This window comes from Castor canadensis, chromosome 5, assembly GCF_047511655.1.
Source record: "Castor canadensis chromosome 5, mCasCan1.hap1v2, whole genome shotgun sequence".
Classification (NCBI taxonomy): domain Eukaryota; kingdom Metazoa; phylum Chordata; class Mammalia; order Rodentia; family Castoridae; genus Castor; species Castor canadensis.
Window position 1 is genome coordinate 14,500,981 of NC_133390.1, and position 25,299 is coordinate 14,526,279.

General features: G+C 35.0%; 1 protein-coding gene across 7 annotated transcripts in view; it reads left to right on the forward strand.

Annotated features, from left to right (window-relative positions):
* Positions 1–22,107, forward strand: part of Grik1 (glutamate ionotropic receptor kainate type subunit 1) — a 379,854-nt gene extending 357,747 nt beyond the window's left edge. For 2 of the 7 annotated variants that reach the window (XM_074072841.1, XM_074072842.1), the window contains 3 exons: positions 3,495–3,745; positions 19,474–19,560; positions 19,974–22,107. In XM_074072841.1, coding sequence (XP_073928942.1) covers positions 3,495–3,745; positions 19,474–19,560; positions 19,974–20,129 — 494 coding nt within the window. In that variant the 3' untranslated portion in view covers positions 20,130–22,107. Of the gene's footprint in view, positions 1–3,494; positions 3,746–5,022; positions 10,483–19,473; positions 19,561–19,973 lie in introns of those variants that run through there. The other 5 variants (XM_074072843.1, XM_074072845.1, XM_074072844.1 and 2 more) reach the window with 3 other exon arrangements.
* Positions 22,108–25,299: the final 3,192 nt, after the last annotated feature.

A 25,299-nucleotide genomic window follows, 5' to 3' on the forward strand; every position in this document is an offset into this window, starting at 1 on the left:
AGGTGAAATCTTGTGTTTTAATTTGGAAACCAATTAATTTGTTTAAAAAGGACTATGTATCCTATATTCAACTATATTGATACTAATTTAACTAACCAAATTATCATCAAGTATCTTCAGTATTTTCCATGAATACATAACCAATTTGACTCACTGTTAACTACCTGGTATTAGAAGTACATGCCATAGAAAATTAGCTTTATTATTACTAGTATCCTGAATGTCTTATAAATAAATTTGCAGGATAGTTAGTCCTTCTTGTCCCTTTATTTCCAATAACCTTTCTTGATGGAGTGTGTATTTTTTCCAAGAGGGGAGCTAGCCTATAATTTAGTCAACTTTCTCTTTGTGGAGCTCGGGGAGATTGTTCAACACTAACTAAAAGGACACTGTGCAGCTTTTTAAATGTAAAACCAATGTCCTATTTTCCTAACCAAGCTTTTCTATGTAATTTTAGATAATAGGGATGGGAGAAGTTAGGCAGATGTTATTTTTTATATTTCATCATTGCTGATTGTAGTGAAATAGGACATTAAAAAAAACACCAGGAGTTGGATGACTTTTCTTAAATCTTTTGCAGAATTAATACCCTAGGATTGATTGTGATATATTGCATATCTTCTTAGAGGGGTAAACTTAGCGTTAATAGAATGATTTTTAGATTTGATTATAAAGTCAAAATCTGCACCTGTACCATTCCATCTGCCATCCTATGACCCTACCTCACTCCCTTTCAGTACCTCTCTTTGATACCAAATTTTATGTCTGGTAAATAATGATAGAAAATGATAATACATAGCAGTCCTTCTGAGAATTCTGCAGTTTATCACGAGACATTTAATTAGCATTCCTTTTACAGAATGGAATATAATATGAAAACTAAAATTCCTGATAGCATGGTGATAGTACAGGGTTGGATGTGTTGGAGGAGAGGAGCAATTGGCTCCTTTCTTTAGAACTACTAAATTAATGTAGCCCTTTGAGAATCACTGCCTGGCTTCACATGCATGAGGCTGACTCTGTAATGAGTATAACTACAAATGTTATATATACGATATGTTATATATGCATAAAATAAGGAGCGATCCGAATGTACTCATTCAGTATCTCTTTTGCCAAACTTACTCATAACAAGTCCCAAAGTTAAAGAGCCTTCTTCCCTCCCTAGATAAAATGAAATATACTCCAGGAATTTTTCACAGTGGTTATAAACCTGTCATACTTTTAAACAAAAAAACAATTGAGGAATAATTGGAACAGATGGCAGATCTCAGAGAGAATATAGCCATTGGGAATACAGCTGTTGGATAAATTTGTGAAATCCTTCTTCTATGATGAATTGACTCTTTAAGAAAGATCACTGCTATTCAGGAAGATCTGTTTATGTAACAATTTTTACAAGTGATTTGTAATAAGTCACTACTGATGCTATCCAGTTTATTTAAACAACAACAAAGATTAATGCTAAAATATACGAAGATATAACAAAATTTCTCCACACACTTCCAGTCTTCTCCTGACTGAGTTCCTGAAGGCTCCAAACTCTCTCCCATAATACAAGATTGGCAAAGTTAGTTCAGTCACAACACAAAACTGAAACTTTTGCTTCTTTGAGACTCTCAGGACAGAAGCTCTAGAAATGTGCCTCCTGAGGGATTTAAAATAAAACTTCAAGAGAATGAGAGCAGTTAAGGTTTAAACGGGTTACAAGGAGGCTGGAAATTACCTTCCTTAGAGAGCAGCTTTAAACAGAGATTGGATCTCCACCTGTCTGAAACGTTTGAGGTGTTATGCAGCTTGAAGGCAGAAAGAAAACGTCAGTCAACATTCACTGAGTGTCCACTGTGTGCACTCCTATGATTCCTGCTCACACTCTTCAAAGCACTTTCATGTACCTTAAAGCAAAGTGTTCCTAGCTAACTCAATTGCTCACGTGCTATTGGTAAGTTAGTGGTACCAATCGTGACTGTAGTCATTATTCTGAGTGTATTTAAGCAAACAGCTGATATGTCTTAATTTGGCTTTCAATATCCATTCTCTCATCAAAATTCATACTGCTAACTGACAGTCCATAAACTCCTTCCAAACTATTTTGCTTTTCTTCTAAATTTTGAGTGCTGACCACTATTTTTACAAGTCTCAGGAGGAAAGAAATGACAAATGCCACAAATGTTATTGATCAACTTTTCAAACCTAAACCATAAGGCACAGGTAAGAGATGGAAGGGGCGGTGTGAGAGCACTGAGAAGTGAGAAGTGAAGAAAAGTGAATTTGATTCTTGACCCTGCCAGTAACTATTAGTTTCAATTATACATTCAAATTGGAAATGTCTTTAATCCTATAACAAGTGCATTGGACTATATGTTTCCTAAGATTTCTTATCTTAAAATGCTGAATTCTTCAATTTGTTTCCACCAAAAAAGAGACTAAAATTTGTAAGCAGAGAGACTCAGGATGTACTACTTTCCTACTAAGTAGAAAAAATGCTAACAAAAATTTTCACCACCCAAGGAGAGCTCAAGTAAAGGAAGCTTGCTTTATCTCTTCCTTTACATTGATTAACATAGAAATCCAGCATCAAGAAGCTATTTCTACAGATATATACTGGTACCTTCTGACCTTTACATAATTAAAAGTTCATCGGCATTACCCAGAGATAGAGTATAAATATTATCAACAAAGTCTATGAAAGTAAATTTTGTAATGCCATTGAAATATTCAAAATCTACTCTGAAGTTTGTCTTAATTGGTACATTATTCAGTATGGATGAACAGCTGTAATCAACATCTGCAAATTTTCAGTGGCTTTCACAGTAAACCTTTATTACTTGATCTTGTCAGAGTCGAAAGTGAACTGAAACAGAGGCTTCGCATTATTCTAAGATCCTTTTATTTTGTGGTTCCACCATCCCTAATGTCTTGAAAGCTTTTTCTTCTTGCTAAGAACTAGAAGAAAGAAAGAGTACAGATCATTTGGGATGATTTAAGACACAAGTCTAAAACTGACATACATGACTTTAGCTCCCATTGGATAGAAATCAGACTTGTGACCATACTGAACTGTAAGAAACTGGGAAATATCTAAATACTCCCCTAGAAAAAAAAGAAAATGACCAGATTCTGTCACATTTGAGATAACCAAGAGCCTAGAAAAAGTAGAAACTAAATAATAAAATTCTTTGACACATGAAAAGACTCATGAAGACGTCTTGAGTCTTCTCAAGAAACAAATATATCTTAGAATTCATTGCTTAGTTTTTCCTTATTTAGAAGGAGCACACTTTGGGCAATGGTGACTCTCAACATGATAGTCATCCCCTTTCTAGTTATTTAGAACCTTAGAAATGTAGGGTCAGACCTCCCTTACCTTGGCTAATTGATTTGTAGGTCAGAGTTTCACAATAATCATGAAATATTTAACATTAAGATAGTAAAATTTCTTGATATATTCTTCACTCTTTCAGTGACCAATATTCAAATAATGTCACTTTCAGGTTCTCCTTACCGTGATAAAATTACAATTGCTATTCTCCAATTACAAGAAGAGGGGAAGCTACACATGATGAAAGAGAAATGGTGGCGGGGAAATGGCTGCCCTGAAGAAGAGAGCAAAGAGGCCAGTGCCCTAGGAGTAGAAAATATTGGGGGTATCTTCATTGTTTTGGCTGCTGGACTGGTCCTTTCTGTATTTGTGGCCATTGGAGAATTTATATACAAATCACGGAAGAACAATGATATTGAACAGGTGAGTCATCTCTTTCTAAGACCGGATAGTTTTTAGTTTGAATGATCTGTCTTAAGTTTGAGATTTTTAAGGATGCTTGCCCTTTTCTTGTAACAGTCTATTGAATTAGATGCCCAGAAGAGCCATTTTTGAGTTAGAGCAAAGAGCTATTGAATCCCTGCCAGGTGCTGCTGGCACTGTAGCTCCATCATTTATTAATGAGAAGAAGGAAGAGCTTTATATACCAAATCCAATTAGCACTATTTGGAATGACAGTGCAGAAACTCCAAACTCAGTTAAATTCTTCAATAGTTGTTTTTTCTTAAGATAGAAACTCTAGAAAGAGAAAGGAAGAAATAAATCCAAAATTGGAGGAGATATTTGAGAGAAGTGTTACCAGACCCTAAGTATAGGTTCTGAGCACAAGTACTAACAAAACAATTCATATGAAAATATAAAGATTTGGAAATTGTTTATTCTAGTCAAGGTATGGTTTGTAAAGGGATAATATGATAAACAATACAAAATAACAATGAAAAATGTTTGACAGGAATATGATAAACAATACAAAATAACAATGAAAAATGTTTGAGATTTGTTTTTCAAAATTCTGTTTAGAGTTTCAAGAGGATTTCAATAGTTGACCACTTTTGCCTAGTTTATTTTTAAGAACTCACACCAGAAATTTAGATTCTTCTGGAAAAGAAAATTGTTAGAAGATAATTCCTTCATAGCCCCACCAGAACAAACAAAATACAAAGGTCCTGCCTATTAATAACAGAACCACTTTAATACTCTACCATCACTATGTTGAAATTCTTAATCTTTTTTTTAACAAGGAGCCTTATATTTTTATTTTACACTGGATTCTGTAAATTATATTGCTGGTTTTGATTAATAATCTGATACACTAGACACACTTTATTTAAGTGGAGGCTCTCTTTTTAAGCAGCAAAAATTGGGAAATATTTATTATAACCCAGTGTCATCCTGAAAATTTTTCCCAGAATTACAAAGCAATTGTGAAGTTATTAAGCACCCCTTTCCTGGGCCTCATTAGAGAAAATTCTCTTTAATTAACGGGGAGAATTGAATGATCTGTTTTAACTTTCAATTTGCTCTTGAGGTGTCTTGTTTTATGCCACTAATTTGAAAAATTAAAGCTTGTGTATAGTATGCTTTAATGTGCTCCTCATAATTGCCAGTTCATTTGATTGACTTACGTTTTTATTTGAACATGCATTCATGCTTTTGATTTATTCATTTTCTATATTTTTTCCATTTCTTTTGCATGCAAGGCTTTTTGTTTCTTTTATGGACTGCAGTGTAAACAAACCCATCCAACCAACTCCACTTCTGGAACTACTTTATCTACGGATTTAGAATGTGGCAAATTAATTCGAGAGGAAAAAGGGATTCGGACACAGTCCTCAGTTCATACTGTGTAATCAGTTAAAAAAACCAGGATATGCCCGATAGAAATTGCTTCCCCTAGTTAATGTTGTTGATGTGTCTGTATCTTCTAGGCATAAAAAGCCCTAACTCCCTATCTGTTTATGTTAGCAAACTCATGTACACTCTTCTAGAATTGAATTCAATCCACTGGAAACAGATGTGCACTGGTTGCATTAGAGGTATACAGACTCCTGGTTATGCATATATACAGGAAAATAATCTGTCCAAAATAGCCATCTTTGTTTCATTTTCATGCATTAAAAATAAGTGAATGTTTCCTCATGAAAAAGGAGATTTAAACTTTTAACAGGGAAAAGCATGAAAACAAAATGGTAATTCTGTTGACTTCCTTTCATCTTTGTCAAACTTTTTCCCTTCTCTTTCCCTCTCCCTGTCTCATATGTTCTTTATATCTATACATTTCAAATTCTTGAAGTACTTGTCTTTTAATAAGTATGTACATAACTCCATAGCAATATTAACTTTTAATTCAAAATGGTTCCACTACTTAAAACGTATTATTTACACAAAGACTCCAAGGTATCTTAGATCTTAAAAATTCAAAAACTATGATTTAGGGAATCGCAGTTGAACTTGACCACCTGATGTCACTTCAGAAGAGCATTCCCTATGCTGAACAGAACTCTTGAATGCACAGAACAGTCAAGAGTGTTCCTGGGCAGAAATGCTGTAGCATCAAGTTCTCAAATAGAATTTACCTGTAGAGTTTAGCAATCTTCTGTAGGCTGAGATTCACTAAAGAACCAATTTTTTCTAAGCTCCATGTTATTTCATTGAAGATCCAAACAAAGTTCTAAGCTATGAACTAATTCAGAGCATCTTCTACTTACTGCTCATTTACCCTCAGTCATTGCATTGATGAATATCTTTCCATGAGATATTACCTCATTTCCTTCCCACTCACACAGGATAGTAGTTGTTTTTGGAGCAATCTTTTCTGAGAATTGTCACTTTCACACTAATTTCTCTGGATCCATCACACTAATTTCTCTGGATCCATCACCATTATTAATTCATTCCAAGTATGCTAGGGAGAAGGGCAAGGAGGAGAAAATAAATAAAGGAAAGAATTTCCGTACACATTAGTTACAGGTCTCTGCAGATATATTTTATACCTGCATTCAAAGTGCTGTAAATAATTCCCACACTAACTCAACTTGATGACATAGAAAAGTCAATTGCATACTTAATTTGTTGTGACAGAGAATGTCTGCAGGTCCCTCTGGGCTTGTTTCCCCTTCACAGTGAGTAAGGGGAATTGAAGATGCCTTTCATCTTCCTTCAATATGGGATCAATTGGTCTTTGTTCTCCTTAATGGGATTACCTCTTGACACATGAAGTGATCCCCTAAAATACATTCCTCAGAAGTAGAGATTTGCCATCTGTGCAGTCATATTGCGTTGCCTTCCCTTTGCTTAGCTTCAAATGGGTTCCAATTTTTGAATCGTAATTCTGCCTAGTCAACCCAATATTTCTTCAGTAAAGCATGATCAGAAAAATTAGCTTTTGCCCTGATTGTTTCTCAGTCTTGCCTTCTTTAAAGAAATGTACTTTTAAGAAAAAATATATAAATTACACTATTATTTATTTACTGTTATTGAAGTAGAAGCAACCTACTATTTGTCACAGGTCAGAATTCACATTTTTATACTCAAATAGAATCATATGTTGGCATAAATATTACATTATTCTTATTTCCATTATTTCATTGTTTCAGTATGTAGAAACTACAAACTTCTTATCTCATTTTCCAAGAACTATGCAATGTACCAGAAATGCTACCAAAAAATCAGGATTAACAAAACTTAACTTTCCACAGCAGCCATCTTTTAAATGTTTAGTTCAGAGATTTGGATAAAAACACGATGCCTTTCAAAAATTAATATTTGTGTACTACTTTAGACTATAAATCACTTAATTCTGGTCTTTATAAACTATTTTATAGTTTTCAAAATGCTTTTTCATACTGTATTACATTTGATCCTTTCAGCAATTTTAATTCAGTTTACTAACAGAGAAATGGATATCAGAGTCCATGACCTGGAGTTGTAGATATTAGAATCAGAAGAGAATTTTATAAACTAGTCAAACTTAGGTTCAAGCACAGCCACATATGGATTGACTGTAGGTAAATTACTGAATATCTCAGAGTCTTAGTTTCCTAATATATATTATGAGGCTATCATTTCTAGAACATAAAATAACTTGAAGGAGTATTTTTCAGAATGGGTGCCATTGGTGTTTCCCAAATAAAATTTTCATGATTAGATAACCCAGAATGAATGACACTAAAACATCCCTTTACCACATGAGATCTCAGTGTGTTTAGTATGTTGTCATGGATGGAGAGCTTCCAACAAAGTAGAAAGCTATTCAACATTTCCCAGGCTTCAAGATCACAAAAACATTTTCTCCAGAGCATCCTTATATCCAAGTGTTACACAGATGACCCTCTAGGATCATGGGAATGACAGTGTGGATCTCACCCCAAGACACTGTGCAGAACATCTTACACTGTGTGCAGAGCATCATAAGCACTCAATAGCAAGTTATTCAGTATTTGGAATAAACTTTTAACTTTTCTTATCCTCAATTTCCTTATTTGTAAAATGAAGATAATATTACTGAATTTCTACATTTACCATGAGAATTAATATGGTATATTATAGCACAAAAAATGAAACCACTTGTAAAAAAAACATAGTAGGTATTGGTTAACCAACATCAGTTCTTACTAGAGAAATGAAGTATTTTTGTCTGGTTATAAACAATAAGAAAAATCAATCAAACATCTTAAAACAGAACCATATTTAGTAAACATGCCTACTAATATACAGATTCAAACTCTGTCTCTAAGACTAATTTTCCCTATGTGTGCATTAAAAATCAGTGGCAAGGTCATTGCACCCAAGAGAAGAACTCACATGGCAACACATGAGGATGTACCATAGAAGATCTGGGCCTTGTCTTCAGAAATTCTGGTTCAGTTAGTCTTTAGTTGAGTCAGGAAAAAAATAGCGTTTCCAGATGCCCTGTTGATTCTTGTGGTCAAGAAGGGTTGAGAACAAATAGTTCCAAGTAGCCTGTATAACACATATTTATCATTCAATAGTCAATGGACTCTATATGAAAAGTTTTTAAAAACTATGCATCTTTGAGATAGAAATTTCATGATATTCAACTGATAATCTTCACTTTTGGTTGTAAGACATAGAGCAGTACTGAGTTTAAACTCAGGGGTTCACACTTGCTAGGCAGGTACTCTACCATGTAAGCCATGTCCTCAGTCCTTTTTTGTTTGTTAAACTGGAACTACCTTTATTGTATTTTATTTAGTTATTTGTAGTACTAATGCTTCCCATTTGCTAGGCAGGCACTCTACCACTTAAGCCATACTCTTAACTTTGCATTTTTAATAAAACCTGAAAATAAGTGTTTAAAGTTAATTGTATACATTCGTTTTCATAAAAAAATTAACTGGAATATAGCAGTTTTCTCCCAAATTAGGTCATATACATGAGACTTGACCTATCTTCAATACTAGGGAATTTTTCACAGTTTCTCTTACATAAGTTTTTTTTCCTAACAATCCTAGATACAGTTGCTTTACTTAAAAGCAGTTTGTAGTAAACATAAGTTTTTGTCAAAACTATCTGAAAATAGCAGTTTTACTCAAATTAGCTAGTAATCATGAGTTTTTATGAAGTAATAGACATTTGTGGATTATACATTGAAAAAATATTATTGAAGGTCAGGAAAATAACAGAGGTGGGTTAAAAGAGTGAACAAATGTGTCCATAACAATGAATTGCATAATATTGTTTAATTTTTCCTCAGAAGGTAATCCAACAAAGGAAAAAACATTAAGCTGGATATTTTATTTGGCTTTAAACTGAAATTACAAATTCAATTATTTTAAAGTTTTTTTCAGCAAAATTGGAACTATCTAAGAAATATGAAAATTTGCTGGATCATATGATTGTAAACTTACCCAGAGAAAATCATTTCCAGATACCTCACTGCATTTGACTATATTATATTCTTTACAAGCCATCTGTGGCAAAGCAGCACTACAGTGAATCCCAATTAATTTCCAAGCACATAGTCCTTATACTACAAGGTCTGTTTCCTAGTAAGCCTGAAAAACCTTTAAAAGCAAGAGAAAGGCAAAGTATTCTTTCCGTACCATTTTCTGCACATCTAACTGTGCCAAATGGCATTATTAATTAACTATTATAGATAATTAAAAAATCCTGCTTGATGCTGCAGTTTTAACTTGCCTTTAGGAACCATCTCATTATGCTTTTCACAGTTATGGAATTTTATGTACAGATGCACAGCATATTAAAATCATTTTGCTTTGAAAATTCTCTCCACAGAGATTGGTATTATGGTGAAGAAGATTTTCTCTTTAGTATTTCAAGGAATTTCTATTTACAAATATTAGGGTATTTTTAGAATAGAGTATGAACACCACAAATGCACAAATGCAGGCCTTAACACCCTGCAGAAGCTGAACTTTGTTGTTGTCAGCTCAGATACAGCTAATGGTCCAAACTACCCACGAATGCATTTACCTGTTATAATGTATACATACTGACAGAAAGGTCATGAGTGAGATCTGAATGATAGAATGAAATTGCTATATTTACACTTAGCAGTCAAAAAAATTTAATGAACTTGAATAAAATTGCTTTTCTGCACAATTTTTTCAATGTATTCAGACAAAGTATTTAAATATTCAGATTTTTTCAGCTTTTAAACAAGAGGCTTGTCTCTCTTAGATCATCATCAACCATAAGAACTAAGAAGTTACTGTCCATGGATAATCTGCCCAAGCCTGACACATTTTTATATGCTTCTAAGTGTTTTCAGCTCCATTTTTTCTGTGGTCTGATCTATTTATTTAGCAAGTGAAGTACAGAAGCTTACGGTTATTTTTGCAATTGTAGAAAGAAAATTTCCTTTGCCTAGAAGCCCAATTATTTAATAATTATCCGAGAAGACAGAAAACAATGTCCATTTAGAAATAACTTTTCCAAAGTACAAGGTAATGTGTCTTACAGCCCCAGCTCTTAAAAAATGTGTGTGACTCCATATATAGTGATTTGGGAATAAAAAACCAAGAATTCATTTCCCCACACTGCTGTTAAATGACCATGTGTCTTTGGACAAGTTATTTTATTTCTTTCAATTTTGCTTTCCTGATCTGCAAAAATAAAGATGTTGCATTTGAAGTTGTTTTTCAAACAATATTTTTAAAATCTAGTAGGAAATAACATTATAGACTCAGTGAAAATAAAAAGCTTTTTGTTATATATATATATATATATATATATATATATATATATATATATATATATATATTAGGATGGCTGTGTGTCTCTCTTGAACATTTTTAATTTGTACTGCTATAAGGACAATTACTTTTCCAGTACTTCAAGGTAAAAAAGCCTACTCTACATATAAAACAGTAGCCCAACCAGTCAAGACAGCATCAAAAGGTGAGAGGGTGCCCACCCAATCTAATCATAAACAAATCATTACAAACAATGGTTATTGGAGATGTGAAATCACTCTTGCCTTTTAGGAGCCTACAGACTAGGTTAAAAGACATCCACATGCACACATTCACACAGCAACAACAATGAGGCATGTACATTGGAAACCATTTGAAGCTGTAGAACTAATTGCATATAACTCTGAAAAAAGGACATTAATAGGACTGGGGAACATAGTAAGATTCTACTCTAAAAGTGAAACAGGTGTTTCTGCTAAAGAGACTGGAAAACCAAAAGTGCATCATATATGTATTTTCCATTACCTTACCCTTACCTTCTTCTTAGCATCAAGCATCAGGGTTTGTTTCTTGGGGTTTTTTTTAATGAAACGCTCCCAATCTAGAGATTAGTCAAACTTTAAGCTTTTGAATCTCAAGGTATCTTTGCAATTTGTAGTACAAGCAAAAGTCTTCACAACCATGGTTTCAGTTGCAAGATCCAGATGTTTTATTGAAAAAATTGATTGTTCTGATTCAAAGTCATCTATAATTATCAAAGAGCCAACAACCAAGAAGTTGGGAAATACAGATGATAGTGTTCCCCTGCCACATTTAATACTCCAGACCAATTTTTCACCACTGGAAAAGAAACCATAGAAGCTTAGATGCTTCCTGTATCTCTAGGAGGAGGCTTATTAACAATTCCTGAGCTCAGTCCAAAGTTGGGAGGAGGAAAAACAAAATAGAAACTCCAAAAAAGTCAAAGGGAATGGTGAAGAGAAAATAATGTCATTGTCAGCTTCACAAGGTGTAACCCAGGAAGTGGTAAGCCTGTAGAGAAACCTTACATCCAACTGTCTCCAGAATGGCAGAAAAACAATATGTTCACAGTGAGCCTACAGAGAGCTTCATAGAGCCTTTCTCAATCCCAGAGAATACCAGGGAAAATAGGCAAAATTCCATGGCCCTTCCCACACGAAAGCCTTGTAGAAGGGATGGAAAACTTAAGACTGGATGGAAAAAACACAGAATGTACAGATCACAATGGAACTACAAGCATCTCAGGAGAAACAGAAGAGACAGACCAGAAAATGTCACACCAGTGGAAGACAGAAGGACAGAGAGTGGTCATGAAGCAGCTGCTCTCATGCCCTCTCCTAAGTCCAGACAGCCTTCAGAAAGAAGAGAAGGAAATGAGATATAGAGAAAGGCCTGAATTAGCTGACACATTAACCAAAAGAAGACATTTCAAACCAAATGTGAATTTTCTTGAGTTGACAAGATCCATTAGTGGATGGGTATCTCTGAGTTCTGTTATTTAAAAGATAAAGCAAAACTGACTTCATATAATTTTTGGCATATTTGAGTTTGTAGCTTTAAAAAATGCGTACCCACTACAGTGGATGTAAGCTGGTGTAGTGCACATAGTTACTGTAAACAGTTAAAACCCTAAATTGACTCTGCAGAGTCAATTTACCTGCAGAGAATTTACCACTCTCTGTAAGAGGAGTAAATGCCAAGAATCTCTTGGAAATTCATTTTGATGGCCCTAACTCAACCTCTGGGGTGCTTCAAGAGGTGAGGGAAAGCCCATAGTATGTTCTCAGGCCTTCTATTCAAGAAGCCAGAGAGAAGCCAAATGGCCAAGGAACAAACCACAATGGTCTCTGACAGTGGGTAGTTTATTTTGAAATGCAGTCCTACATTCCTGCCAAGGAGAGTTGCTTACCTCTGGATAGTCTATGTGCACCTAAAGCTAATATTCACTGCAGAAATATATCTTTGTTCTCTGGTCATAAGTCCTGGGTGATCACTTTGCATGCTTCCCTCTATACCATCTACTGCTTTTGTGTCCTTCCTTGGGCAATGAAACATTTCAGCAGAGTTCCCTTCAAAAGGCCACAGGAACTGGCCCTGATGACATTTCCCCACTCAAATGACCGACTTCGCAAAAGCCTAAGAGGGTGACACAATTTCCCTGTGTTCCTAGGTCCCCACACCCATCAAGTCATTTGTCTTGCCCCATTCCATGGGAGTCTGACCCTGAAAGGCTCAAAATAGAAGGTGAGGGGCCCCTTCTCAGATATTCTTAGCATCTAGGTCAAGCTTCTCCCATCACCTGGTTGAGCATTTCTCCTTGAGAACAAGGGCAAAACAATTCTATCTTCATATAACCTCTTCAATCTTATGTGCTGGTGCTGAAGGATGGATGTTTGAAGTCAAACTTTTACAATTCAAAGCACCTCCTTTTTCCTTCTTTCAAACACCTATCTATTGTAATTAATGGGTTCAAAGACTACAGTATTTTCTATAGATCCACAAAAGTCTATTTAAGAGCTCAACTCTCCAAAGTTGACTTTTTTCCCCTCTCTCTATAGCATCCCTATGCCGAGGACAATGCATTTAAAAGCTCTTGCTGCAACTTTAAAAGTGGGAAAAAAGATTGGGATTCAGAAAAATTGGTGGGGAAGCACATGAAGTAATATCAAAATGTTATACTGCCTCAATGTTAACCTCACTTCCTAAAGCATTTTGTGAAATTATCCTTAATGTTAGAGAAGACTGAATTTACTCATCCCAACCCACCAGGTTGCACAGCCCTACATACAAAACTTCTTTTAAAATTCTTTTAAAAGTTAAAAATCCTTGAGGATTATGCATGTCATTCCACAATGTATTTATTTTAATGGGAGAGTGAGTTTTATACTTGCCACTTTTAAATAAAGATAAATCAGTAACCCTGAGTCTGAGTCTGCTATAGGTACATTTTGTGGTTTGAGAGCATAGATAAGAAAACAAGGAATTCTAGGGAATGCATTCCCACAAATAAGGAAGCTTAAATCTAGGATATGATGTTGGTACCAGGTCCAAGTTTTGGAAGCAAAAATTAAATAGGAGAAAAGAAAGGGCATAGAGGTGGTGGAAATTGTGTTAAAGGAACTAGAAAATGGGCTATTGGAGTATGCATGCTATGGCCACAGGATGGGGACACTAGGGAGACCTATGAGGAGCCAGTTCAAAGCATCAAAGGTACAGAGAAATGGGCTGGACAGCGAGGGGCTCTGGGGACATAGGTGGGAGATAAGGATTGGTGGCCACACTACAAAGTTATATTTGAGTGTCTAAATTTCCTCCACTCCAAGATTGTCGGTATGGATCCAGGAGAGGAGAATCAGCTCCTTCATTGGTTCCTGGGCACACATCAATACAAACATTATTCTGGAAGCTAACATAGTGATCAATGTTCAGCCTCTCTGATCCACTTTTTTAAAAATTCCAAGGATGGATGCCTGAAAGATAGCCAAGGGATTCTGAATGAACTTGGAAAATGGATAAAACCAGGGCAAATGGTGCTCAAATCCTCAGTTCTGGAATGAAAGAACCACACACAAAGATAGTCTATGTATAATTGCTCTGCGTATTCCCTCTACCTTTCTTCATGTAATCAGTAGGGGGTGATTGAGTCTGTACTGTGCTCTGAGATCATCAATGACCTTGGGAAGAAGTGAAGCTTTTGTGCAAAGTGGTGACCATACTTTCCAAAGCCTCGGATAGTAAGCACATTGATAGGCTCTTCTATCCCTATTCCTTAAAAAGTTTCATGACTCTAGATCCAACACATAAACTATTTCATATTGGCTGAACAACAGAACAAAATAAAGATGTGAATGCTTAGTCCTTCTTGTTAAAAATAACCCATTGGGACATCGATGCCATGGAACTACAGGAGTAATTTGATCAAGCTAAAAAAAATACTGATAATAATTTCACTATTTTTCAGAAATATAATCTCTTCATATTCCATACTTTTAAAAAAATGTTATTTATTTCAAATCATAGTTTGCTTTTAAGTTATATAGATCTATACCTAAAATGAAAGTTTTTATACTTATAAAATGAAAATAATATTACCAGCAACCTTTTCTTCCATGTGTAACATGAAAATGTATTATGCTATGTCATAGAGCACTCTGAGTCTCTTTGAATAGGAGCCTCATAACTTTAAAGGAGAAAACAATGCAAAATGTATTATCTGTACTACGATATTGGCAAGTCTAGAACTCCTGAAAAATAATTCATTGGGGAAAAAACATTAAAGGTATAAGCATCAATGTAATTCTCCTAAATGATCACTTAAATACATGAGAGAATTAAAGAACTAGATGCATAAATTCTAAATTTACAACAAAAAGTCAATCTAATATTCATAATCCAATACCAAGGTTGCAGCCAGTACCCATCCAGACAGCCCAGTTCTTGAAATACTAAAAATACATAGCTTTTCCTATCACCTAAAAAAAACTATCTCTTCCCCTGGACCATTTCTTCTAAAGCAATGTATTTTGGGAATAAAATGAAAAGAGGTTTATTATTCCTCATCCCTTCCAGAACAACATTTGTAAACAGAAGGATAAGGGTATAAGGAGATAGGATGTAATTTATATTCAGGCTCACACTATCACCAAGAAATCAAATATTTGGATGTTAAACCCAAGGAGGCACCATGAAGCCAGCAATTATAAAGAGAAACACAGCAAAGGGGAAGGTAAAGGAAATCAAGAGAAGACAGGGAACGCAAAAAAAAGGAGGACACACCTAAGTACCAAGAAGCAGAGAAAAGGGATGGCATTGTTCAAAAATCAAAATCCCCAAGCAAGTCATTCTTTTAAATCAAGGAGAGCTACAATTCTAGATGAAGTTTCTGTTGCAGTCTCAGGTTAATTTCTGCACTTGATCTTAGCCAAGAGGCTGAGAAGTGATTCAGACTAATTTCTGTTTTTCAGTTTCCCAAAGAGAATTCTCTCTCTCTCTCTCTCTCTCTCTCTCTCTCTCAATCTCTCTCTCTCTCTGACACACACACACACACACACACACACACACACACACCACATTATCTTTGAATTGTGTCAGGGACAGCATAAAATCAACATTTTATTACTATAAATTTATTTGTTAGAGATTTTCTTAACTGAGTTACCATCATAGGGATTTGTAATAAATGGCTTCACATTCAAATGGATGTTATTTTTTAATGACAAGGTAATACAGTTAGCTTTCACTGGTTTTTTTTTTTTTTTTTTTTTTTTGTCAGTACTGGGGATTGAATTTACAGCTTCATGCTTTCTCTGCAGGTAGTCTACTGTTAGAGCCATGCTTCTTGCCCTTTGTTTTTGCTCTGGTTATTCTGGAGATAGGGTCTTTAATTTTGGCCAAGCCAGCCTGGACTTTGATTCTCCTATTTTAAACTTCTTGCTCTAGCTAGGATGAAATGCGTCTACCACCACACCCAGCTTTTTTCTATTGAAATGGGGTCTGACAAACTTTTTTGCCCTGGCTGGTCTGTAATCATGGTTCTCAGTTCTCCTGATCTTAGCCTCTAGCATAGCTTGGAGTGACAGGTGTGCACCCAGCTATTGGTTGTGATGCAGTCTTGTGACTTTATTGCCCTGGATAGCCTCCAACTCGACCCTCCAGGTGTCAGCCTTCCAAGTAGCCAGTATTACAGGTTTGAGCCATAAGTGCCCAGCCTGAACACATTTTTTTCATGGAACATGACACAGTTGTCACAATGCCAATTCTCACATAAACACTGAAACATGTTGTGAACACTAAAAGGTAATGATAGACATTAAAAATGTATGTTTCAAATATGTGCAGGATCTCTTTTAACTAAAACACTGGTATAAACAACCCGAAGGAATTAATGAATAGAAAGGAATATGATGACTCAAATTATTCCATCAAAATTTCCATTGTGTCTTCCCTACCAGAACAACCACAACAAAAAAAGTCAACAAAGCATACTTGCAATGTGCCATGCATTACACTATGTGTCAGTGAATTCTCATGAAAAGGAATCTACCATTGTCCCACTTTAAAGATAAGGAAATTGAGTCAAAGAGAAAGTGAACATCTTGCCCACTATAACCCGGCTATTGAGCAGCATAGCTGAAGTCTAAATTTAAGCACTCTGATGCCAGGAGTCAATTTCAAACTGTAATTAAAAACCATATATATCTTCATTAAAAATGTGAACATCATTCACCAGAGATAAATAAGAGGCCCAGAATCCAGGTTATCTTATTTCTAGTCTGCAAGGCACCAGAAGAAGCTACTAGGATATTCTGCCTCCTATCATGCTATTTCTGGAGAAAGGAGGCGAGCTGAATGCTGTTATGTTTGCTACTTTCTGATGAAATTAAAATCTAGAAATCTAAACCATCACATTTAAAAATAATGATTCTATGGTTTTAGGAATATGAGGAAATTCATAAAAACCCAAACCCAGAAATAGAAGCTCTAGAAAGCTACTATAATTTTGAGTCTGATTGAGAAACTCAAACTTTATATTCTAAACATACCTTTAATTCTGAGATTATAAAAGGCAAAGAAACTAATGACTATGAGCCCCTCCCAAGCTACCTTGTGCGATGCCACTCTGGGCAGAGAGATGACCTTCACTGTTTCATTTCCTGTGGATCTGACAGTGTATGGTTTACTTGAGCTCAGACTGGCAAGGACCTTAAAGCTCATCTTGTGACTACAGCAAAAACTTGGAAGCAGAAAGGTCAGCCCCAATATCTTGCCATTTTCTTTTTGACAGTTGGAGACAAAGTGAGAATCAAAAAGAAATCATTGTTGTGACCAAAGATAGAGAAACCCAGACCACCTATAAAACCATATTTTTATTCATTCTAACATTAGAAGGAGGAAATGCATACTTGATATTAATTTTAAAAATAAAGATGATTGTTGTATTTTTAAGACAGTCTAAACTTTAAGGAATGGTTTTCTTTTTAAAGAAAAACTTAATAGAAACATATTTTCATGATAAGACCTATGATCAACTCTCTAGCCAAAATAGGGAAGGGAGGGCAGAGGGCACAACCAATCCTTCCCTGAAAGTCACACGTGCAGGTTCATTTTGATTATTGAAATGCAAAATAAAATGAAATATCTAAATTCAAATACTTTAGAGATCAAATAAAACAAAAAATTTCCCAGGAATTCCCAAACATACATCTTACAGGGAGAAATTACAAACACTATCTATAGTGATTTTTAAAAATTAAGAAACAAGACATAGATGCTTTCCGGCAAAAGTAACTGGGTTCAGGCAGTCCGGTGGAGACAGGCTTTTCCTCTTAGTAAGTTACTTATATCTCCAATAGTAATTTCCCCCATCTATATAAAGTACATACCAACTACTTCTTTATAAGGTTATCATAAGGTTTATGTGTAGTAATATATGTAAATTTCTTGGAACTCTTCTTTCCTTCATCCTTCCACCATTTTAACAATATTCCTGAAATAAGAAATATCCTATGCCCCAAGTCCCTTCTATTGAAATAAATTTCTTAGAAAAGTTTGGAAAACCTTAATACAATAGCATCTATCACAATAACACTATAAAATATTCATTTGATCTTAGTTACAACATAAACTAAACTTGGCATACATTACATGACATAATGTTAAAATCATTACATTTCATTTGTGATATGCTTGCTATACCATTTTTGAAGTATAATTCATAGAAAACAGTTCTGAATTTTTTTCTTTCTGTGTCATGTCACTCCTCTCAATTCACCAAAGCTACAACTTATCATTTGAAATAAAATTAATATGAACCATCTGAATTTTCATTTTTATTATCATAGGAAAAATGAAAATAAAACTCAAATCTTATGAATATATGCTTAAAAGAAACAAAAGTCTTATGCAAAGAACTAGATGTTCAAGAGTTACATGTCAAAAACCTAAGTTTATGTAGCTGACTTTCAAACCAAGTAGAAAAATTTGAAAACTGCTACTTACACAACCTATATCAAAGTCCTTTTAAGATAGAGTGGAGTATAAATTTTCAAAGCATGCTGCAGGTTGATATGCAAGGACCACATCAGACATTAAGAACTTTGCAAATTATGAACACCAATTTCTTCCTATAAGGAACTCACAATTTAGAGAAATAATCTAATTTGTCGTGTTGTCGTGTGACTTTCAACCATACTCACGTTGTGAGCAATGAATGTTAAAGGAGTAACACTTGCACTTACATAATCTTACTGAAGGCTTTAATTTTTAGAGGATTTTCTTTTATTGCAATAAAAATACAGAACTTGAGATCTACCTACTTAACAATTTTTAAGGACACAATAAGTTTTGTTAACTATAGGTACAATATTATATAGCAGATCTCTGGAACTTACTCATTTTGTATAATTCAAATTTTATACCCATTGACTATCAGCTGACCCCATTCCCCTCTCCCCTAGTCTCTGAACACAACCATTCTACTTTCTATTTCTATGAGTTTGACCATTTTAGATTCCTTACATAAGTGGAATCATGTAGTCTTTGTCCATCTGTGTGTCCTTTACACTACAGGATGTTTTAAAAGTAACTTCATCAAAAAGAAAGCTATAGAAATCCCTATAAACAGGAAGTTATCATTCAAAGATCTTATGTTGACTAGAAGAAATGACAGTGAAGTATGTTTTATTGGGCCATATTTATGCTGTGTATATGAATACATATAGCTTAATTGTAATGGAGATGTATATCTATGTATCTATATTATCTGTATAAGTATAACATTTTTAATCATAATTCTATTTTCTGTTGTGTCATACCACTATTTTTTTCACTGTGCAGTTCAATACTACATTATTTTCCATTTCAACTACAGCTGCATCATTGCTGCTGCCACAATCTCTGTTTTTTAGAGAAAATATACAATTTAAAATTGTTTTTTTTCTTTTTTTTTATCAGAAAGGAAAGTCATCAAGACTTAGATTTTATTTTAGGAACAAAGTAAGGTTTCATGGGAGAAAAAAACAAAGCCTTGGTGTAGAGAAGGTTTGTTCATTTTCTATAGCATTACTGAAGTGTCCGTATGCCTTGATAACCCTATCAATGTTTGGATCATCTCAATGGGGGAAATGCCTTAATTTAACTCTATTTTGATGTCTCAGCAAAGGTAAGTTGACTATTTTGAGAGCCTTGAGTTTTCTTTAACTGGGTAGTTTTATTGTGCTGCATTTGTAAATGAAACCATAAACTTTGCCCAGCTAATTTACTGCCTCAACTTCTTTAAGTAGAAAAGGTGGGCGGCCAGTGGGTGGAGGAGGAGGTGATGGGAAATGGCCAGTTGTGACAGAGTTGCCCTAAGACCAATATCTTGTGTCCATAAGATGGTAGGCAAGAGCAAATCAATGCAGGATGGAGACGGATTCAATTACACTGATGTTCTATTATTTCATGCCCTCCAGTGTCTCTCTTTCAATGCCATCATGGAAGAACTGGGAATCTCACTCAAGAATCAGAAAAAATTAAAGAAAAAATCAAGAACTAAGGGGAAATCTTCTTTCACAAGTATCCTTACTTGTCATCAGAGACGAACTCAGAGAAAAGAGACTGTGGCATGATACAAGAAAACACCTGTAGGGATTTTCCAGGAAGAAAAAGGATATGTACATTGCACATTTTGGAGAAACGAGTTCGGATCAGTGTGAGATGTGTTTCCATATATTTATATCCATAACTCTTGATTATGGATATAGATATAAGAAATGCAAAATTTTAAAAGCTCACATACACAGGTGTTACTCAGGAAGTGACACCAATCCTTCTGTAATGAATTTGTATGCGCACTTATTTTGCATTTTCTCTTTTGTCCAAATAAATTGCTGTGTGTGCTTTCTAAAAAACAATAAAACAACAGGGTTTTTTTTTTTTTCCAGAACAAGTTTGAGCTTTGGTTTATTTCCCTTTACTTTTTTCCCAATGACAGTGTTTGGTTGCTGAGTTTTGTCAGATGTTGAGTTTGCTATTTTGAACAATCTATTAAGATGCACAATCATTTGGGGCTGAGTTTAAAAATAATTGCTTTTAGTTTCTACAAAATGTCTAGTTAGTATACATAGTAAAGTGAAACCATTCATCTTTGTGTTCTAAAATCTAATTTTATAAATAATTTAAGTAGAATTTGAACATTAATAAGTATATTATAAAAAAGATACTAAAAAAGGGGGAAATACATTCAAAAACTTAAAAAGTGTTCACCACATTCTGAGGCACCATAGTAGGTCTTGGTAATACCATGGTGATACAGATAGCTAGATCCCTATCCTCACAGTTTATATAAAACAAAGAAGAAAAAGTCTGTTACTCAAAGGAGGCTTGGAACTTCCTTGGTGGAGTAGAAGTTGAGTGAGCATGAATGAGAAGTTGAAGTAGTTAGTCAGGACTCGGACAAGAAAGGCTTCCTGAACAAGGGAATGACTAAGTTAAGGTCTGTGATGAATCAAGCATTATCAGGCAATATGGGAACATAAGATAGGGAGAGCAAATGCCTGGGCTAAAGAAGTAGCATTTTCAAAGGAGAGAATAAGAGGAAAAAGAGAGTTTGGTGCAGCTAAAATATAAAATACAAGTCAGTACAGTAGGTTTGAGGGGTAGGGGAAAAAACTGAAGGAAAGAAGACTAGAAGGAAGAGAGGGAAGTCACTTCAGGAGCCTCTTTCAGTAACTAAGAAGAAAGATGTCACGCCTGAGCCAGAGCAGTGGCAGAGAAAACACAGGATGATGGGGTAATTTTAATACACAGTCCAGACCATCAGGAATTCAGCAAGTGTCATGAAGGAAGAGTGGGATCAAGGAAAGCCACAGGATTTGGAGATGTTGCCTATCTGGAGAATGGGGAAGATGCTCATTTTATTGGGAAACAATAAGGAAAAAAAGGCATTGATTCGCTATTTCATTTAGTTAAATCCCATTGGTTTCTTTAGGATTACTTCATAATCCCCAAAAATTTTAATCTAGTCCCTTCAGAATTTAATTACAAAGGTATTTCTAGACATTAAAGAAAAATGAAAGATATTTAAAATAGCAATAAAAGATATTGGATAGATATTTTTCTTAATTATAACCAGTATTCAAGTTTTCAAATTAATTAGTATTTTTATTGACTGCAAATAGAAGAAAATGGCTCAATGCTAACATTAAAACCAGATAGAAATATGATGGCTCCAACTAGCTAAAGGTGGTCTAGAATGACATTAGAAGGGAAGTACAAACTTTATTCATTTCTCTAAAAATTAAAATAACATATTATTTTGTATTTTGAAATATTTTCCCATGTTTTAAAACTTTTTCTCCCATTTTTGGAAATATTACTCTGTCTTTTCATATTCTATTACAGTAATGTGTGAGAAAGAAGTGTATCAACTTCTAATATCTAAAATATGCTGCATGTCAATCTGGTAGATAATATTTTAAGGCCCAATAACCTCTTTCTTCTCCATTCCATAACTGAGTTTTCATTTAAGGTATATAATACTGGCTATGAGAAACTTTGTTTAAAAATATATTGAAGTAGATAAAATTGCAGAAGAGGATTTTTTACATCAAGTACTAAATATAGCGCATAACCAATCACCTTTCTCCATGGTATTTTCTTCTTGAAAGCACATTTGGTGCATATGCATGTGCCCATGTTTCTGTGTGTATGTGTGTCTGTGTGTGTGTGTGTGTGTGTGTCTGTGTGTGTCTGTGTGCTTTATAGTGAAGAACAGAGTAAGCTAGTGAATTTAGAGGAGAGAAAAAAGAAAAAGTTATAGAGAATCTGGAACCTGGTCCAGAAAAATCTCTGGGAACAGCCATTAATCTTTGAGATTTTCACTAAAGAACAGTGACTCATACAAAGTTATGTACAAATCAATAGAAAAGCTAATTAAAAACTAGATCTAACATTTCTTCCTTCAGCAATTTCTTGAAGCTAAAAGAAAAAAAATTGCTCAGGTGAGATACTCAGGAAGACAGAGGAAGGTCAGTGTTGATTATAAGATGATGGTCATGGTGAAGATTTATTTTCTTTTCACATTTCAAATCTGGGCCTGTGTTTATTATAGGAGAAAAGGGAGCAGAGACGACTTGCCTTTTCCTCATGGAGCTGGCAATCCATCTAGGGCTCATACTTTTTTAGTCTAAGCCTAAAAGAACATGGAGAGAGACAGAGATAAGGAGAAGCAGATTAAAGAAAACTAAATGAAGATAAAGTAGATTTCAGCAACATTTTCTCTATCTTAGTAACTCCAGCTTTAATTTAACTCTATAACTTACCTAAAAGGACCAAACTAGTTCTTAACTGAGAAACTCATGTGATTGTTGTTTCAAAACTGGAATAATAGCAGTGTCTGTTCAATGAAAGGTACATCTAGGAGCTACCTAGGCAGTGTGATTTGTAACAAAACATCAAGTCTGCTAGTCCCAAAGTGTATGGCCCACCAAATTCTCCCCAGCATGCTAGATTGGATATTAGCATTGACTAAAAGTGGTTGTGGTTAAAATATACCTGATCAAGTCATGTACTAGTCAACCTCTCTAGCCAAAAATAACTATAAGAGGATAGGCATTATTAACTAGTCAAAGATGTCCAAAGACAAGGAGTGTCAAAACTGTACAAGGCTAACACATGCAAACCTTTCACCAAAGTACTAAAGTGTCCAGAGAAGGTGTCTCCAGGAGTGGAGAAGAGATCATAAATGGAGAAGATGGTACTGCAAGGACACACTCAATCTCAGATCTAGTCCTGTATATGAAGAAAAACTCCTTCCCTGTATATTTCCAAAAAGTAGTGGTGTAGAGAAAAGAAACAGGACAGAATAGGAACAGTAAATCCATCCGAGTGGAGGCCTACATCCTATATTTACATGAAGTAACTCAAAATCCCATCAGCCTTGGCATGAAATGCCCAACATTAAACCATCCTGACAGGTTAACATCTAGAAATCCAGAAGCACATAGGCTGGCTTTCAAGTGAGTACCCTCACAACCATGTCACAGGTATACCAGAGGGGCTTGCTTTTAAGGTTTGTCCACATAATGTCCAATTACAGAAATCTCTTCAGCTGTAAAGAGCATACTCAGTTAACAGAAATTGCAAAATGAATTGTGGGTGCAAATATTATCTGGTGTGTTGGTTTGTTTACAGTCATATTCTTTCTCCCCCATCCCCACACCATTCCCTATACCTTTTTTATTAGTAGATTGACAAGATGTCCTAGTTTGCCCTAAACAGCTCTGCACTCAGCTGGAAATCATGAAGTCCTATAGGTAAAGCACCCATTTTCCCTCACAAGTGTCCCTATATGGACAATAAATTATAGGATAATTTCCTCATTGATCCTCCAGCTTCCTCTTCTTGGCAACAATGGAGTTTTAGTAATGAAGTTAAAATTTCTACTGATGATAACATAGAAGCCCCATCCAAAGGTGACAATGGAAACCAAGGAATCTCCACTCTCCATCAAAATAATCCAGATGACCCAGCATTTTCAACATCAGAGTAACCTTGACATTTCATTTGGACATTTCTGAAAAAATTATACATGCACATATACATATGTATATATCCCATTGCCTTAGAATCATCTGGCCTCTGTTCTTGGTAATTTGTCAAAGTCACATTGTCAGATAATGTTAGCAATTGTAATTTTCAGTTATTTAATGAGCATGCATTAAATCCAGGTGTTTTGCGTGTGCTTCATAACAATGCTCTTATAATACTGGGAGCAATCCTAAGGTAAATATTTTTTATAATTAGAAACTAGAGTTCAGAAAGAGCAGATATCTTGCCTAATATCAGTCAACTTTGCAGTGGCGAATGGTGCAACATACCCTCTCACATCATAACCACTTGCAGCTCCCTCCAAAGTCTTGGAGACCAAATTGTCACCCACCAACCCTAGGCTCAGCCCTGGTCATTCACAGTCTCAAATGTCCACTCAGCCTGAACTTATGAGGCTGTACTAAGCATCATCATCTCATGACAAAAAAAAAAATCAAGAAAAGAAGTTAAGTAACTTTCAAAGCCAGATTGCTTATTGTTCGTTAGATTCTAATTTCAGTCTATAAGGATCTATAGCCTGGGATCTCAAAAAAGGCACTACATAATCTTAACTTTTTATTTAAACACAAATTTAGATTCAATTTTTAAAGAACTTTCTAGAGGGTAATTAGTCATCTCCTACTATTTATAGAATAGGTTGAAAGATAGCTACAACATTTCCTGAAAGCAATATTTAACCATACTAATGCATTGCCAAGGCAATCAGTAAAAGGTCCTTTCTAACCCTCAAAATTTAATAAAATGCACTATCCACCAAGTGGCCTGCAGACTGTATTCCTGATTTGGTCAGGAATTACCTCCATCATATGATCGTTCCTGTGAGTGTCTCAAGCCTCATCCCATCTCCAGAAATTCCATAGGTGATATTAGATCATAAACTCTGAGTTGATTGTTAACCCCTAGACAAATGAATCTGAATATTTCTTTTAAATTTCAATTGTTCTACATAAGTTGTTCAGCCATTTGCCGCAGCAAATAATAAACAAAGACTGGAAGATGAATGAATACTGCTTTGAGCACTTGCCACATAGACATTTGATGCTGACTTTGAAGAATATAATTTTTGCTTTTGAGAATATTAGAATAAAATAGATGGCTGGCAGAGTGGCTCAAGTGGTAGAGCATCTGCCTAGCAAGTGTGAAGCCCTGAGTTCCAACCCCAGTACCACAAAAAATGACATAGAATCA